We start from the raw sequence: 18475 nt of genomic DNA, 5'->3' as shown, positions 1-18475 counted from the left end.
CAAAGTAAAAGACTCTGGGATGTGTGTGGAGGGGGAGAATACAAGTCCAAAAAGGATGACAGAGAACCCAGTCGGGGTTGTATTGTTATATGGAGAAACTGGGAAATGTTATTCATGTACAAACTATTGTATTCACTGTCGAATGTAAAACATTAATTCCCCAATAAAGAAATTAAAAAGAAAAAAGGAAGGAAGAGAAGGCAGGAACACAGAAAAAGTGGGCAAAAAGAAAGAATGAGTGTTGGTGAAAGTTCTAAATGAGGAAAGTGTCCTGAAAGCTTCCTGTTTAAATAGGTCCAGGAGTGGCCAAAGGAGAAACTGAAAGGTTACAGCGGAAAAACAAAATCCAACTTGGAAAGATGAAAATAGGCCAGTCAACATTCTGGGGGTGTGGTATGCCTGCGAGTCCCTCTACCTGTTCTGACTCTGTGTCCTTAGGCCCCTGATGACCTTGCTTATCTATTACTCATGAAATACTTGCTTTCCCACTGTGATATGTTCATGGCATAAGTTCATGTTTTTTTTAAAGAGTTTCAATTTTTTTTATAAGAGAAAGAGAGAGGATGGGGGAAATAGCATAATAGTTACGTAAACAGATTCTCATGCCTAAGATACCAGGCTCTAAGATCCCAGGTTCAATCCCCCACACCACCATAAGCCAGAGCTGAACAGTGCTCTGGTAAAAAAAAAAAAAAAAAAAAGGGGGGGGGGTGGAGAGACCAGAGCACTGTTCAATCAACATATGTGGTACTGAGTCTTGAGTCTGAGGCCTCAGGCATGCAAGTCCTGTGATATATATATATATATATATATATATATATATATATATATATATTGTCAATTCATATCTGTGACCTTGGGAGAACTATTGCACTTTCTGCTGGAAGAGGGTGGGGACACAGATCACTGGTGATGGGAACAGTGTGGGATTATTTTCCTATTATCTTATAATTTTACAAATCACTAATAAAAGTTTTAAAAATATGTTGAAGACCAAATAATCCCATGTGGCTAGCACAGAATTCAGAGGAGTCCAGAAATTCAAAATTCAAACCTACTTCCCAACTTGTTTTGAAGATACATTTGTTAGGATAGGATGATGGAACATGTTTTGTTTAACAATTTGTTAGTTTATTTATTACCATCTAAGAGGCCATGAGCCTCCATTGACAGTCTCACTCTAGGGTCGTTAAATTCTACGAATGAGTCTATTCTACCTGTTGACAGACTAAATAATCACACAAAGAAGCATCCAATTGGATTTACTGCCAAGAGGGCCAAGTATGTTGTGTGGGACTCTCCTTGTGACCCTATTTGATGCTCATTCCCAGTGTTCTAATCACATCTTGGTGTCTCCGGGTTCCCCAGAGACATGAAAAGCTCTTCTCTGACTCCCCAAGAACTCAGACATTACCTACAGTATTCCACAGTACTCCTGCCCTCTCTAAACAGCAAGGTCCATGTACATGAATGCCAGAAAGAACAAGAGAGGCAGGCAGATCAATTCTATACACTTTCACAGACTCACTTCCTGCTTTCTATCAGGTCCAAAACAACACCCTCCAGCCACCATGAATGACACAATGGATTTCCTGTGTATAGTAACTTCCAGGTGCTCACAGGTGAGCCTGCACTACCAAATGTCTCATCTCCACACTGAGGTAACCCTGTGTCTGACATCACTTCTTCCAGGTGACTAACTCTCCCATCCCACCCTGTCTAGCAAGCTAAATCTAGTTTTCACTCATCTCAGCAACAGAGAAGTCATCTCTGGCTAATTGGGGAGAAGGGAGAAGGGAGCCAATTGTCCTGTGTGTCTCTGAATAGGCACCCCACACACTAGCCACCTTTCAGCAAGCATCCTTTCCTTTCTTGTACCTGGTATTGCTCTAATTCACCTCCAACTCACTGCCTGTGTGTTCTTGATCTCTATCAGCTTCTGTTATGTCTGGGTTAGATTGTGAAACTCCCAGAGGGCAGGGCCACCTCTGTCCTGTGTCTCCAGAACCATCTCAGTGGAGCTTCAGACACAGATAGGCACTTAATAAAGGCCTTTGATGGTGGAATCAGAGGAGCAGCACTCTGTGTTGGAACATCATTGTAGAAGCCACTTGATACTCATCTCAATGGTCCCCCTGCAGCCTGGGAGCATGGAACCTTTATTTATTTATTTACTTATTTTCACTAAAACAATTCCTCAAGGGTAACGCCAAGAAGAATGCAACATCATGACAGCACTGCTCTGTGCTGGTGAATGTGATGCTCAGAAAACATTACTCAATAGGAGAGACAACCGTTTCGATCCCCAGGCCCAGTGTGGCTATGTAGTTTGTTCAGGTCTCAAACAGGAGCCACCTAGATTCTGAGATCTTAGTTCACACAAAGTCAGTTAGTACAGCTTGACTCAAACATGGACAGTAAGAGTCGCCAAATTCACTCCTGTCCCACAAGCTCCTTGATCCTGTCCTTCTGAATGGCAGCCACTCCCATCCTCTCTTCTCCATCAAACAAGCTAAACCTTGGCCTATGAATTTGATGTTTGCTCTCCCCTAGACCCCTGCATCTCTGGGCCTTTATAACTTAGGGGGTCAGCTCAGATGGCACACTCTTTGGAAGACCATTCTTTTATTTTATTTTGTCTTATTTTATTTTATTTATGATCAACAAGATTGTAGGATAAGAGGGGGTACAATCCCATATAATTCTCACCACCACAGTTCCATATCCCATCCCCTCCACTGGAAGTTTACCTATTCTTTATCCTTCTGGGTATATGGACCAAAGATCTTTACAGGGTGGGAGGTGTGGCTTCTGTAATTGCTTCTTGATCACTGTGTCTAATATAGCTGCACATTCCCCAAGTCCTCCCTGTCATTTTCATCTAGTTCCATCTTCCTATATTACTTTCACTGTGGCAGGAAACACTATGTTCCAGATTACTTGTCTGTTTCTGTGTCTCACTAGAATGGCAGCTTCAGGAGAACAGAGACGTCATCTGTTTTACTCACTCCTGCATAAAACACTTCCCAGTGCCTGGAACAGCATCTGTCACACTGTAGGTGCCCAATAAACATTTGTAAAAGAAGCACATGCCTGCACAAATGGGTGGAAAGCCCTTTAAGAGTTGTGCAGAGGTGGAACTAACTGGGTTCACAGACACTACAAGCCCTTGCTTGGAAGAAACCACTTCTTCACTTGGGGCAGTGTCTCAGCCCCTGGAACAGTGACAAATGACTGGGGAACTGTTTGGTTCTTTTGTCTGGCCAGGGAAATGAGGAACCCAGAGCTCAGAGAGAAAAAAATAAGACACAGAGCTACTGACATTGCAGAAATGTGTGTGCACGTGTAGACAAGTACTGGACAGCTCTCTGAACACAAGTGAAACACTGAGATCTCTCTTCTCTGGAGAGTTTTCTCCACTGCCTTCCCTTTGTCTCCTTTCCTTATTGAAATTATATGAAGAAAAAAATGGAACAGGGAATAAGAAAAACGTGTTCTCTACATCTCACCCACAATACTCTCATTAGATGCTAACTTTTTAAATTCAATATTTTGTTTATGGTACATGGTAAAAGAAAATAATAATAATAAATAATAACAAACCAGAAAGGAGAGCACTTATACTCCAGACTCTGGATTACACCAGGGCATTTCATAATATTTCCAGTGATCCCTCCTTTCCTCCTCCCAACAAAATACTGCTTTTCCATGGTTGAAATACATGTTCATGTATCTTAAGCCCTACCAGGCATTTTCAGATTCATTATCTTCTGAATCTGCCATGCACACTCATAAAAAAGGGAGACAGAAAAAGTTGGAAGGGTGCCCAGAGGTGTAAAGTGATTAGAAAAAGTTAACCACAGCAAATGAAATGTTACCCGGAGCAGGCGCCAAGCCCTGCTGTTTTCTAGAAACAAGGATGCATTTGCCAGAAGTCACTCTCTTCACTGCCCCTGTGACATGCAGAGCTGAGCCAGCACATGGGGGAGAAGAGAGAAAGAGCTTGAGAAAGTAGGAGAAGAAAATCAGTTTCTTTTGGAAAAGCAAGGGTCCAGGGTGAGGAAAGATGCTGGCCAAAGCAGCCCAAAGTCAGACATCATTCTTCTTCTCAAATCATTCAGCCTTTTGTTTTTTCCAGAGGTTGGCTAGAGAGAGGGTTGAAGGAAGAACACTGAGCCTTCTTGTCTCACAGAAAGGAGCCCTTAGCTCTGCACAGAACTTCCTTTGGGACTCTGGGCAAACCTAGCCACAAAGAGGAGAGGCCCAGCCCTCAGCCTTTCATTAGCATTTGTTCCTACTGAGATCCACATCACCTCCCCATCCTAATGCCATCATCAGTCTCTGGAGTGCTTTGCCCATTCAGAGAAAAGATGAAATGAGTGAAAAATGTCAGCCAAACCTGACTCACACAGAGCAAGCCCTCAGCATGGACCAGAGCCACCTAAGAGCTCCAGGATATCACTCTACCACAGGATCACATGTTCAAGCAGTACCTCGAAATCTTCCCTCCACTTCTGGTAAAATCACTGAAGAAGTGGTTGGTATAACCTCTTAACCCTACCCAGGGTGCAATGCTCTTCATTCTCAAACATCACTAACTAGATCAGATTTTCAGGTGAACCTTCTCCATTCAGAGCTCTGGCTTTAGAACAATGTATTCATGGTGCCTTGCACTACAGACACAAGACTGGCAGCAGAGCTGAAGGTAATGTCATGTGCTGCTGTGAACATCTAAATCAAGAGATATGGTAGGACTCTTTTTTTTAAAAAACCAGAGCACTGCTCAGCTCTGGTTTATGGTGGTGCAGGGAATTGAACCTGGGACTCTGGAGCCTAAGGCATCGCAGTCTGTTTGCACAACCATTATGCTATCTACACGTGCCCGGTAGGACTCTTTAACTTGGGAGGACTTTGGTTAGGAAGCTAATTATCATTCCCTATCCCCAGAGGAGAAAGCTTAAGAGACCCCCCAAATTGGTATGCTTAAGGCCTAAAACAGGAAATAGATGTGGCAAGATTGTTTCTTTTGTCCTCCCATCTCCAGATCTTTTTTTTAATATTTATTTAATTTATTTATTCCCTTTTGTTGCCCTTGTTGTTTTATTGTTGTAGTTATTATTGTTGTTGTCGTTGTTGGATAGGACAGAGAGAAATGCAGAGAGGAGGGGAAGACAGAGAGGAGGAGAGAAAGATAGACACCTGCAGACCTGCTTCACCGCCTGTGAGGCGACTCCCCTGCAGGTGGGGAGCCGGGGTTCGAACCGGGATCCTTATGCCGGTCCTTGTGCTTTGCGCCACCTGCGCTTAACCCGCTGCACTACAGCCCGACTCCTTCTCCAGATCTTTTAAACTTACTTCCACCCAAAGTATCCACCTGCCATCAACCTAGGAAAAAAAAAAAAAAAGAATCTGCCAAGAACTATCTCAGCACAGTGTGAAGTCTTCCTAGACTTAGAATCCCTCTCCATTTCCTCTTCAATGAAATGAAGCACTACTGAGGAGACCAATGTCACATGGGATGGGGTATTCTCAAAGTGAGAGGACAGGCTCAGGTTTGCTGGATTTTGGCCCATGAAAATAAGGAAAGAGAACAAGATCTTGGCATACATTCAGAAAGGAAAAATGCTTGAACCCAGGACTAAAGATTGGCTGGGAGAAATGCCACTAACAGTAAATCACAGGAAAAGGCAAAAAACATGAATGGACCATCAAGTCCCTGCATTTCATCACTCCTGACTTCTGGGTCTTCTGTTTCTGAGGATGCTGATGGGATTCCTGGGTAGCACTGAAAACACTCGCCTTGGAAGGAATAAATAGATGCAAAATCTAGGGTACAACTAAGCCACGGGCTCCACTAGGAACCAAAAACCTCTTGCAAAAACTTAACCACAAAGAATGCTCAGTAAAGAGCTCTTAAAACAGTCCTCACATAAGAGAGACAGCATAATGGGTCCCCAGGGCAAGCACTGTAGTAGTAATCTGTAAGAACTGGAGATACCCTGAGGAAGCAGGTGCAGGGGGGGTGGGGGAGGACCTCACCTGTTCTGGACCCTGGAAGCAGATGCGACAGAGAGGGGTCCTCATACCACTGTCCAGGCTGCTGCTGAGTGAGTAGCCGTCCTCAGCCTTCCCCTTACAGAAGTCATCAGAGGAGGCACTGCTGAGCAGCAAGGCAGGTGGCCCTGGGGCTAGGCCACCCCAGTCATCTTCCACAGAAGACGGTGGTGGAGGTGGCGGAGGTGGCAGAGGTGGGGTCTCCCTGCCCATTCCATCTCCAGGGGCCCTCCAGCCTGCCCATCCCCCGGCACCCAGAGCCGGAAGGGTGTTGTTGGCTGTCAAACCGGGGGGCTGGGGGTCTCCGTGCATGGGCAGTGGTGCTGGAGGAGGGGGGCGCCGCAGGAGGAAAACCTTCAGGTCATTGAAGAGCATGCGGCAGCGGCACTTGAGAAGACCCTGGTGTCGCAACATCTGGGGAGCCAGGGTGTACAATCCACAGTAGTACTGGGCACAGTAGCAGCAGTACCACCACCACCACCACCAGAACAGCCCACTCAGGGACATCAGCATGTGCCCAGTGGAAGCAGAGAGCCCAGGAGGGGCAGCTAGAGCCTTTGCAGAGGAAGATAGGATGGTGCTGAGGGGATCCACAGCCGTATCCGTCTGTGTTAAGGGAGAGTCAGCTTTCTCGCTGGCTCCTTTTATATCCCATTCATTCAGGGAGCAGATGAGTTCCCTCCTCTCCTGGACAGAGAACTGAGTCACAGATTCCAAACGCTGCCTAGAAAGCCCGCTTTCCCCCAAAATGTTTTCCTGCAGCCCACCCCACCCTGAGCCCCACCCCTACTCCAACTTGCGCTCAGGTTGTTTGCACTTTTGGCCTTAGAGTTGGGGATACTGGTAAAGGCAGAGGGGTAGAATCTGTTGAGGATAGGCTATTAGGGTCTTGAGATCAAGCTCAAATTGTCAGTAAGTTCCCTCATGAGAGGACTATTGAGAATTCCTTGGAGGTGGGGGGGATCTATTTTTCTGTAAAAGGTGTGTGTGGGGCAAGCAGAGAAGAGGTTTCAGAATGGGCTGAGCTGGCCTTAGGGCAAATGAGCTCAGTCAGTGACCGGATTCAGGGCTGCTCGTGCAAAAGAAAAAATCAAGGTATTTTCCTCAGGTAGCAGATGTGGGAGTGGAGGGTGGGGGTGGGGGTGGGGAGTGGTAAATTGGGAAGAAAAGGAGGCTGGGAGAAGTTTTAATTCTCCTGGGTAGGAAACTGGGACAATTCACCCCCAGAAGCACCAGAGTGTAGCTTTTAAGAGCGCAGTTGGGGGGGGGGGTTACAGGTGAACTTGGTAAGGGGCTTGTGCTTTGCAGAGAAGAGTGGAGGGGCCAGTTAGGAGATAGGGGTGAGAAAATAAGAGGCTGAGAGGGGAGGGGAAAGAGAGTGGAGGGGAAAAAATAATCGTTTAACTCTTGCAAAACCTCCTCCTTCCTGAGCATTAAGGTCTTGGCTGGATGAAAAGTGTGTGTTTGGGGGTGTTGGGGAGGAAGTGGGGCAGAAAAAGAGAAGAGGGGCTTGTGGGAAGGGACAGGAGAAGAGAGTAGTTACATGGTCTCAGTCCCAAGTCCACCCCGGCAGCGGCTGTCAATCCGAGGTCCCTTCCCCTAGTTTCCATCAGAGATGCTTTAGGACGCGAGGCAAAGGCCAGGAGAAGGGTAGGTCCCGATGGTTGAGTGGCTTCTCTCCTCTTTCTCTTCGGGGTTGCTGTCGCCTTCCTGCTCTCGCTGGAGTTCTGCCCGCGACCCCCGAAGCTGCTGGGGCGGCGGCCTCGATAGTTCCTGGGCGCGATCCGGGTGTTTCTGGGGCCGGGGATGCTCCGGCTCGTCCTCTGGCTGCTGCACGCTGTCCGGAGTGGCCACGATTCCCGGCTTCATGATCCTCTTCCTCCTCCACCACCCCCTCGTCCTGCCCTGGGGACCGGCCCTGAGCCCCAGCGCCCGGACAGCGCTGCTGCCATGCAACCAGAGGCGAGGCAGGCGGGCGCGGGGGTGGGGGCGGCCGGGGAGTGAGGAAGGGAGGGTGGGGTAATAAAAAAAGAAAGAAAAATGAAACAATACTAGTAGTAGAAAAAGAAAAATTCAGTCGTCAAATAATCAAGGAGAAGTGCTTCCAGAGAGGTGGGGGCGAGGGAGGGCAGCTGCCAGGTCTTCACCGCAGCTCTGCCCCCCCTCCACCCCACCCCTCCATCAAGGGCAGACTTTGCCCGCGCCCCTCCCTCCTCTCTGGCTGGGTTGGGCTCCTCGCAGATGCACCGAGGTAAGGCTTGTTTGCAGTCCCAGCTCAAGGAGGGTGGGGGTGGAGGAGAGGAGGGGGTGCTGAGTGGCTAAGGTGGAAAGCAGCTTATCTTTAGTCCAGGCTTGGTCCTCGCGACTCCAAACCACCACCACCCCCCCAAAAAAAAAGCAGTGTATAAATTTATCTCCTCAAAGGCGAGAGGAAGCAAATCAGATTCCAGGCTGCTGCCAGGTGTTGTCTCTCGTCTTCCGCGGTTGCTGGGCACCCGCTGCTGCCGGCTGATGCCACCCCCCCACCCCACCTCCCACTGGCTCGGTTCCCAAAGAGGTGGCGCTGGTGGCGGGGAGGCGACGAGCTGACTCGGCCGAGGACTGGGGAGGCAGGTTGGGGCGCCCAGCGGCTCTGGGTTCCTGCATTCAGCACCCGGGGCGAGTGGACAGCTCCCACCCAGACCCGGCGCGTCACGCCAGTGGGGGCCCTGACGCAGACGCCGCGCAGGGATGGAGGAGGGAAAGGGGACCCGAGAGGAGGGGTAAAAAAGGAGACCAGAGAGAAAAAGAGCGAGAGGAGGAGAGAAGGGCTGGTGCGAGGGATGGGGGGATAGGCAGGGACCACGGCCGTGGCAGAGAAATGAAGGAGAGGGTGGAGTTTAGGAAAGGAAGGAGGAAGAGGGATGGAGGCCAGAGGGGCGGAGATGGGCGATTCCGGGACTAACTCGTGCATTTTCTCCCCCCCCACACACACCCCTCCCTCCCCCCACCCCCCCTTGGAGAGTATCCATGCCTAGTAGGGTTGTAGAATGTCTTCCCACTGTACACCACCACTGTCCCTTTCCCTCCTCCCCACCCCCTATAAGCTCACACACCATTCCCATGCTCTTATAAACATGAGAGCAGATATTGGTCTGCAAGCTTTGCAAGCTACAAAGTTTCACAATTCTTAACCCCACTGAAGCAGGAACTTGATAGAGACAAAGTCTTTCCTGACTAGCAAGTCACTAAAAGAAGTGCTCTCCATGGGGAAGGGGGTGTGGTGGTGCTAGAACCATTTTCCCCAGGGCCTTTTTCTAGAATTTAAACTCAGAAGGGTAGGGATTTGGGTAGGTAGAGGCGGGGTCCATTTTGATCTTGTATGCCTGTTCAGTGATGGCATGTCTTAGGTGGTCAATGCATATGTGTAGAATAGACTGTGACCACCATCCATATCAGCATAGACATCGTTATGCCAAGTCATAGATCTCTTTCAACTTGAAGTGAAAAGAACCCAGAGCAGCAAATGGACTAGGTTTTGGACTCTCAAGGATGAGACTCCCCAGTGCCATTCCTGACATCACATGTGCCTGAGTGATACTCTGGTATTCTCTCTCTCTCTCTCTCTCTCCCTCTCATGAATAAATAAGTATGTCTTTATGTTTAACAACCTAGAGCACTTTACAACCTCCCCTTATAACCAATATCTCCAGTCTCCTACCTACCTAAGCCTTTTACTGAGCCCTGAACAAGAAGTAGTTTGAAAAAGATTTTTAATTTCCTCTCTTATTTCTATTTGATTCATATCAGTCGACCTCATCAAGGAGTGACTAGAAAAATGCCCCAAACATGATAAGAAAGAGAACTTAAAGGGTCAGGCAGTGGTGCTCCTGGTTGAGAATATATATTACAACGATCAACATCCAGGGTTCAAGCCCGTGGTTCCCACCTGCAGAGAGGGAACCTCTGGAGTGGTGAAGCAGTGCTGTAGATGTCTGTCTCTCTCCCTCTCTATCTCCCTTTCCTCTCTTTATTTCTGTCTCAAATAAATAGAATTTTCGAAAAGAGTTTTTAAAAAACTTAAAAAGGAAAAAGAAAAGAAAAAGAAAACAAAAATAAAATAAAATAAGAAAATTAAAATAAAAGAAATAAAAAAGAGAAAACAAAGTGTTTCCTACAAATACTAGTGTTTATAGGTATAGACTTTAGTTATTTAAATATTAGAATTACTTTCTTGTCTTTCCTCATATAATAAATAACACACACACACACACACACACACACATACACACACACACTAGAAACCTCCAGGGTCATAGACTTGAACATGTTATCCCAATGAGTCATCTGCACAGCTGTTGTAATGCCATTAGAAATGTTGGAGCCAAAGCCTAGACCAAGTAGATTAGAAGCTTCCAATAGCACAGCTATATACAAGATACTGGGTACTGTACAGCAAACCATAACAAAGGGACTTTTCAAAGTTAACCCAATTAACAAATAATGTGTGGGTAATATTAACTATTGATTGTCTTTTTGAACCCTAAGACAGCAGGAACCTCACATCTTCACTATAGAGCCCCTACTTCCCCCAGTCCTGGCACCCTTGGATAGGGCTCACTTTCCCGTATGCTTCTCCCAATCCATACCAAATAATATTGCATCCGCCGATCACAACCTAACCAAAGCAACGATTGCCATCTCAACATGCTTCACCTCAGAGTGTATCCAGAGACTTCACGTGTGGAATGACAACCCTTCAGCTTCATTACTCGGGTGAGACCTTTCCTTTTATAGTACACTCTAATTTCATCTCAGGTAGTTCACTTTCTAACAAAGTCCCATAACCTAGACATACACCAGTTTCTGTGAGAGAGAGCGTATGTGCACACGTATCCATAAACTACTGCAAAATATATACCTGAAAGCAGGATTACACTAGAGTTTGCAGTGAGTACCTCCCCAACACTTCCTCTCCACTATTCCAATCTTGGGATCCATGTTTGCTCAACAAATTGATTGGCTTTGTATGTTAACTCTCTTTTCAATCACCAGGTTCCAGATGCCACCAGGATGCTGGCTAGGCTTCCCTGGATTGAGGACCCCACCAATGTGTCCTGGAGCTCAGCTTCCCCAGAGACACACCTGACTAGGGAAAGAGAGAGGCAGACTGGGAGTATGGACCGACCAGTCAACACCCATGTTCAGCAGGGAAGCAATTACAGAAGCCAGACCTTCTACCTTCTGCAACCCTCAACGACCCTGGGTCCATGCTCCCAGAGGGCTAGAGAATGGGAAGGCTATCATGGGAGAGGGTGGGTTATGGGGATTGGGTGGTGGGAATTGTGTGGAGTTGTACCCCTCCTACCTTATGCCTTTGTTCACTAATCCTTTCTTAAATTAAAAATTTAAATAAAAAAAAAAAAAAGATTGAATATGTAACAGTATTGCAAAAAAAAAAAAAAAAAAAAAAAAAAGAAATGTTGGAGCCATAGACAGAATAACATGCAAAATCTCTACACCAAAATATCGCTTGCATGAAGTACAGCCCTATGAATCATAAGAAAATTACCCCTTTGCTGTCATCTCCTTGAATGACTCATTCCTACAAGTTCTAAAGAGCAAAGTCTGGGTCTTGGTTAACCCAAAGTGTTCCTTGTCTGAATTATGCTCCACCAGGGGTCATGGTAAAAGGTGGGTAGTTTGAAGATAACACCAATGCTATCAATAACTACACTACTGTATATATACTATTGGTATCAAAATGAGCACTGTACTGCAAAAGAACGTTTCTTCATTAAAAAAAAAAATCTACCTGTTCTCTAAGAAAAATTTTGGTGTCCCATATAACTTCTTGTCTGTCTCATATTGCTCAGTTTATAATAATTATCTCATCATATATTAATTGTTCCTTTCAAGAGTCAGGGATCCTTGAATGCAGAGAACAGCATTTACACTTGTATTATCAACACCTTTCTTGATAACCTAAATGGGTAGTCAAGAAAATAAGCACAGAATGAATGAATAGCCTTTTTGTTTCAGTATCATATTCTCCACATCAACCTAGACACACACATGAAAGTGCTCACATATGTGACTAGTTTATCTAAAACTGAGTTTCAATTTCAAGTGTGTCACACAGCAAGGAGATAGAAACATCATACAGAGTCTATATTCTGAGTCATAGAAAAAGGTGATGCCCATAAAAATAGTGTCTTTCCCAACCTTTCTACTAAAAGCAAAAAAGACTTCTAGGAACAGAAAGCTGTTACGGGTTGGAAGTAACATCAAAACTGTCTTCAGGAAGTTTGGATGACTTGAGAGTCCTATTGGAATACAATGTAAATCCAGATGAGCTCCTCACTTATTCAACTCTCCTTACACCATGATGAAACAGTGTTTGTGAGCCCACAAGAGTAAAAGCCACAGTAAAGAAAATGTTAAATCAATGACTCTCCATTTAACTATTCAAAAAAGCATTTACTGAATACCAATCATAGTCAAGGCATTGTATTGAAAAATATGGGGGTGAGGCTATAGCATAATAGTTATGCAAAGAGACTTTCACACCTGAGGCTCTCAAGTCCCAGGTTCAATCTCCCACACCACCATAAGCCAGAGCTGAGCAGTGCTCTGGTAAAAAAAAAAAAAAAAAGAAAAGAAAAAAAGAAAAATGTGGGGAACACAAAATGAATTGGCTGGTATTGCATTGTCAGAGGTCTAGAACTATAAGCACGTGCTAATCACAATACAAAATAATAAACCTACAGGGGTATAAGAAGCTTTTATGATGAGGAAAATAAAACCCCTAACAATTACCTAACCTGATAAACAGTTCTGCCTCCCTGAAACACCTGGTCCCAGAGATAAGACAAAAAGACAGACATGTCTCCATGTGGTCACCCCCCTCCTCTAACAGATAATGCTTTTGCTTCTGTACTTCCTGCCTTTTCCTTCTGACCCCACCCTAAGAATCTCCCACTTGGAGGCAAAAAAAAAAAAAAAAAAAAAAAAGCCCCTGTGTAGCCTTGTTTAGGGCCCAGACTTCCAGACTTAAGAGCCAACTGCACTTGGACCACACTGGTGTAATGAAGGTGCATTCTCCTCCAAATCTTTGAGTGACGCTTGGTTCTTGCTGACCTATAATTTCTGCAACATTTAAGTTTAGAATGAGGAGGTAAGTAATGCTTACAACTTGACAGCAATTAGATAAGGTGGGGACATGAGTGGTAGGGGCAGGAGACATATGTTTAGTTTAGTTTAGTTTAGTTTAGTTTTTATCAGATCACTGCTCAGCTCAGGCTTTTGGTGATGTGGGGGATTGAGCCTAGGCCTTCATAGATTCAGGCATAGGAGTCTTTTTGTATAACCATTATGCTATCATCCCTCACTACAGGTAGAGATTTGAGAGCTCACAGAAAGCGGTGACATTTTATCTCAGCCAGAATGTACAGAATTCAGAAAAAGGAAACATATTTCTAACAGTGGGACAATGGCTACGTTGACTCTTCCTTTGACCAAAGTAGAAGGTACTTGAAAGTAACTAGCTGGAAATCAAGTCAGAAAGTTAAGCTGGAGTCAGATCACAGGGGACCCTGAATTCTACTCTGGGAGAAGATTTATTCATTGACCAGGTACTTGTTTTAATGGCTTTAAAGATTGGGAGCTGAAGGTGAAAGGCAGAAATGAACTTTATCTCTGAGCAGGTTAATTAACTGGATGGGATTTCATTGCTAACAGGTGAAAAGCAATCAATATTTTTCATTTCACGCCAGAAAGTTCTCAGCTATTTAATAGATTTATTCTTTCAAATGAGGTTGTTTTCAGTTTATATTTCATTACATACAGAGATGCTGGGGTCATATGAATTCAGAGAAGAGTGAGGAAGGAGTGAAAGGCTCCAAGGAATTGTCATCAGGAAAAAAATTAGGAAACAGAGAGTTTCAGAAAAGATTTATTACGGAGGTGATTGTATTTGTTTCTCCAACCAAGGGAGTTGAGCAGGAATTCTATGCAAGCTGCTATTATTTCTTCTTCACTTAGAGAGGAACCAGGCTAGAAGGCATTTTATAGAAATCCCTGGGGGGGGGGGGGAAGCAGTCCAGAAAGATTAGGTGGCTCTGTGCCCAAGATCCAGAATAAAGTAAATGTCAGACAAGGACCAGAACCCATACATCTTCTATTCCTCAATACAGTTGGCTTCCCAACGTATCAGAGTTGACTTTTTCCATAGTTCTTTAAGAATAGCTGCAGAATTGCTATTAGCATGCAAAGTACTGAGAGATATCATATACTAAGACACCCTTTTTCCTATATAGTTAGAAATATCTGAGAACTTATTTTAAAAAATAAAGGGCAGGGGTAGATAGCATAATGGTTATGCAAAGAGACTTTCATGTCTGAGACTCTTAAGTCCCAGATTCAGTCCCCTGCACCACCATAAGCCAGAGCTGAGCAGTGCTCTGGTGTTTCTCTCTGTCTTTCTCTGAATTTCTCTCAAACATAAAATAAATAAAATACTTTAAATAAAATAAAATAACAGAAATTCTTGGGTGTCACCCTTTTGATTCCATGTGTCTAGGTTAGTAATTTCATATGGTAAGTACCCAATATGTATTTATTGTATGGATTACAGACATCCCAAAGTCATCATTGCTCCAAGTCATAGGCCTCATGCAGTATTGGGTCATAAGATTCTAAAGCAATATTAAAGCCTCAGCTTAACCAATATCCAAACTTCCTGCTAATATGAGATTTTCACCAAACCATTCCTAAGAGATGATTTTTGTTTTCTCTTCTATTTCTGTTCCTACCTCAAGTCAGTCATTCTACCTCATCCTTTGAGGAGTTTCTCATGCCCAAATAAATGTCCCTAAATGTGAGGAGAACACTAAGTTTAGGGGTGATTTGTTGCAGAGAAATTAATAGCTCACTCATAAGGTATTGAGAACACCAGCTACTGTGTTCACATTCTGTGGCCTAAAGTGTTTTACCCTGACCTTAGACAGAGTTTGATCCTTTACCAAGCAAAGCAAGGGTTAACTGAGAGGTCACAAGGGACAAAGTATTCTGGTAGCTCTATTGAAATTTGGAATGAAGTTGAGGCCCAAGAGAGCTTTTCTCAAGCCCAAGAGTGTCTGGAAGACCACCTGTGATGCATGTTGTAAGTGCAGATTCTCAAGTTGAATCCATTTTCAAAGACTCTGACCTAATGTGTCTATCATAAGACTAGGGATAAGTATCTCACAAGTTCCTTGGGCAATTCTTTTTTTTTTTTTCTTTTCTGATCTTGTTTTTCTACTTCTGCCTGAGAGTGAGATCATCCCATATTCATCTTTCTGTTTCTGACTTATTTCACTCAACATAATTTTTTCAAGGTCTGTCCAAGATCGGCTGAAAACGGTGAAGTCACCATTTTTTTACAGCTGAGTAGTATTCCATTGTGTATATATACCACAACTTGCTCAGCCACTCATCTGTTGTTGGACACCTGGGTTGCTTCCAGGTTTTGGCTATTACAAATTGTGCTACCAAGAACATATGTGTACACAGATCTTTTTGGATGGATGTGTTGGGTTCCTTAGGATATATCCCCAGGAGAGGAATTGCAGGGTCATAGGGTAGGTCCATTTCTAGCCTTCTGAGAGTTCTCCAGACTGTTCTCCACAGAGGTTGGACCCCTTGGGCAATTCTTGAACAAGTGGTACTTAGCCTTCACTGCAGAGAACACTGGCTTAGAAGGTGGAGCTCAGAGCCAGGACCTCACTTCTAATTGTCAGTCACTGTGTGCAGGACTGACTACACCCCTACTAGGAATTGAGATGAAAGAGGAAAGAGGAAACTCCAGATCAATATTAGAAAGGATAGTGGGGCCAGGTGGTGGTACACCATATGTTATAATGTGCAAGGACATGGGTTCGAGCCCCTGGCTCGAGCAGGGGGAAAGCTCTGCAAGCAGTGAAGCAGTGCTGCAGGTGTCTCTCTGTCTCTCTCCCTCTCTGTCACCCCCTTCTCTCTCAATTTCTGGCTGTCTCTATCCAATAAATAAATAAATATAATAATTTTTTAAAAGAAAGGAATAGCTATTGCACCAGAAGACTCTGGGGAGGAGGAGGATAGAAGGATATGGAGAGGGTGTTATGGTCCTGGTGCATGATGGTGGGAAGAGACCTAAGTTGGGGATGAGAGTGTTCTGCAGACATCTATCACGGGGAGATGAGAAATTGTGCCCAGATGTCAGTAACTGTACTGTAAACCATTAACACCTCCCCAATAAAATGACCAGAAAAATGAGACAGAATAGAAACCAGGAGATAACTCTCCCAGTAAAGTTTTGCCTTCCTATTCAGAAGGACCTGGGTTTGAACCCCAGCACCACATGGGAGCACCATGGGCAGCAAATTTGTAGTGTTTCTGTGGTGTCTCCTTTCTCTCTTTTTTGTATTTATTTATTTATTTATTTACTATCGGATAGAGACAGAAAGAAATGGAGAGGGGAGGGGGAGACAGAGAGAGAGAGAGACACTCGCACCCCTGCTTCACCATGTGTGAAGTTTTCCCCCTACAGATGGGAATCGGGCTTGAACCTGGGTCCTTGTGCACTATAATGTGAGCACTTAACCAGGTGCACCACTGCCTGGTCCCTCTCCTCTCTATATATCTGAAATAAAAAGAGTTTAGAAGTGGGGCTGGGTAGTGGTGCACCTGGTTAAGTGCACATAATACAACATGCAAGGAACCAGGTTCAAGTCCCCAGTCCCTACCTGCAGGGGAAAGCTTATAATCAGGGGAAACAAGAATAAATACATAAATAATAATAATGGCAATAAGTTATGATCCAGCAATACCACTCTTAGGCATTTATGCAAAGGACACTCAAACACTAGTTAGAAGGGACATATGCACCCCTATGTTCACAGCTGCATTTTCACAATAGCCAAAGGCAGAAGCAGCCTAAATGCCCATCAACAGATGACTGGCTAAAGAAGTTATGGGATATTTACTCCATGGAATACTACTCTGCAATCAAAAAAGATGATATTGTGCTCTGTGGGACAAAATAGATGGAACTGGAGGTGATTCTGTTTAGCGAAATAAGTAAAGAGGTAGGAAGCAACTACTAGATGGTTTCATTTACATATGGAGTCTAGAGAGCTGATACACATGAACTTGCAAAAAGATAAAAATAGAAGCAAGCAAACGTACAGTCTCTCAGACTTTGTAGGAACTCTGTGGTGATTATCATTGGGAGGGTGGGGACACAGAATTTTGGTGGTGTGTGCATGGAGAACTATACCCTGTAATCTTACAATCTTGTAAACCACTATTAATCACTAATTTTTTAAATGGCTTGGGGAAAAAATGAACTTTGAAACTTAAAAAAAAAAAGTAAGGTCAAGAGAGAGAAGGTCGGCATGGTTGGAGGCCCAGAAATGCGGGAGAAGGTGATGAAAAAGGCAACTGAAGAGGACAGGAATCCTATCTTACAGAGTCCCATAACAATGGTGAAAGAGATTGCGCTTCATCTGAAGTGAGCTGGCAAGCCACTGAAGGATTTTAGGAAATGGATTTCTTTTCTAAAAGGTCATTCTGATTGCTGAGCCGAAAGAGAATGGGGCCTATCATTTCTCGAACACCCATAATATTCTAGACACTGCGCTGAGCTAAGTATGCTTTGTCTCATGTCACCATCACAACAGACTGACAGATTAGATATTGCTGCTCTCCCATTTTACAGAAAAAGGAACAGAAGAGCAAAAAGTTAAGCCACTTACTCAGGATGAAACCATCCATTAGCTACAGTGCTAGTTTTAATTATTGATTTTAATCAATGATGACCAATAATTGGATTCTCTTCCTCTTTCCTGCATACCTGGAGAACTGTATGCCCTATTTCTCTGGCAATGAGAAAAGTCTTGTGACAACTATTCCCCATGAGTCGTGACTTCAAGTGGCAAGACTAGACTGACACAGTTCAGAGGGCATCTTTCCAGTGTTCCAATCGCCCTTCTTCCCCCTCAAACAATGGGAACCCCCACTGATATGAAGCTGTGAGAAGATTGGAGCAGCCTGGATTACCGAACCTCTCTCTCTCTTTTAACTTTATTTATTTGATTTGATAGGACAGAAAGAACTTTAGAGGGAAGAGGGAGATAGAGAGGGAGAGAGGCAGAGAGACAACTGCAGGCCTGCTTCACCACTTGTGAAGCATTCCCCCCTGCTGGTGGGGGGGGGGGCTTGAACCTGGGTCACTTAACCAAGTGGGCCGCCACCCGGCCCCGATTACTGAACCCCTCCATGGAGGCAGCTGCCGTGTACAGACTTGTTTTAAAGACAGAATAAATGATTCCTCTGCTAAGAAAATGAATTTTGTTACTGCAGCATACCTTAACCTTCCCAAGAATGGAAGCAGAGACTTGGGTTGTGTAATATCTCGGCCTCT

General features: G+C 44.6%; 1 protein-coding gene across 1 annotated transcript in view; it reads right to left on the bottom strand.

Moving 5' to 3' along the window:
- Window positions 1-8735, bottom strand: part of MARCHF4 (membrane associated ring-CH-type finger 4) — a 109151-nt gene extending 100416 nt beyond the window's left edge. Inside the window, exon 1 of the mRNA XM_007535664.3 lies at window positions 6040-8735. Coding sequence (XP_007535726.1) covers window positions 6040-6567 — 528 coding nt within the window. The 5' untranslated portion in view covers window positions 6568-8735. The remainder of the gene's footprint in view (window positions 1-6039) is intronic.
- Between the last annotated feature and the right edge of the window lie 9740 nt (window positions 8736-18475).

The sequence above is a fragment of the Erinaceus europaeus genome, chromosome 7 (genome assembly GCF_950295315.1).
Source record: "Erinaceus europaeus chromosome 7, mEriEur2.1, whole genome shotgun sequence".
Classification (NCBI taxonomy): domain Eukaryota; kingdom Metazoa; phylum Chordata; class Mammalia; order Eulipotyphla; family Erinaceidae; genus Erinaceus; species Erinaceus europaeus.
Note: the sequence above shows the minus strand (reverse complement) of the source record. Positions and strands in the feature narration are given on the sequence as shown.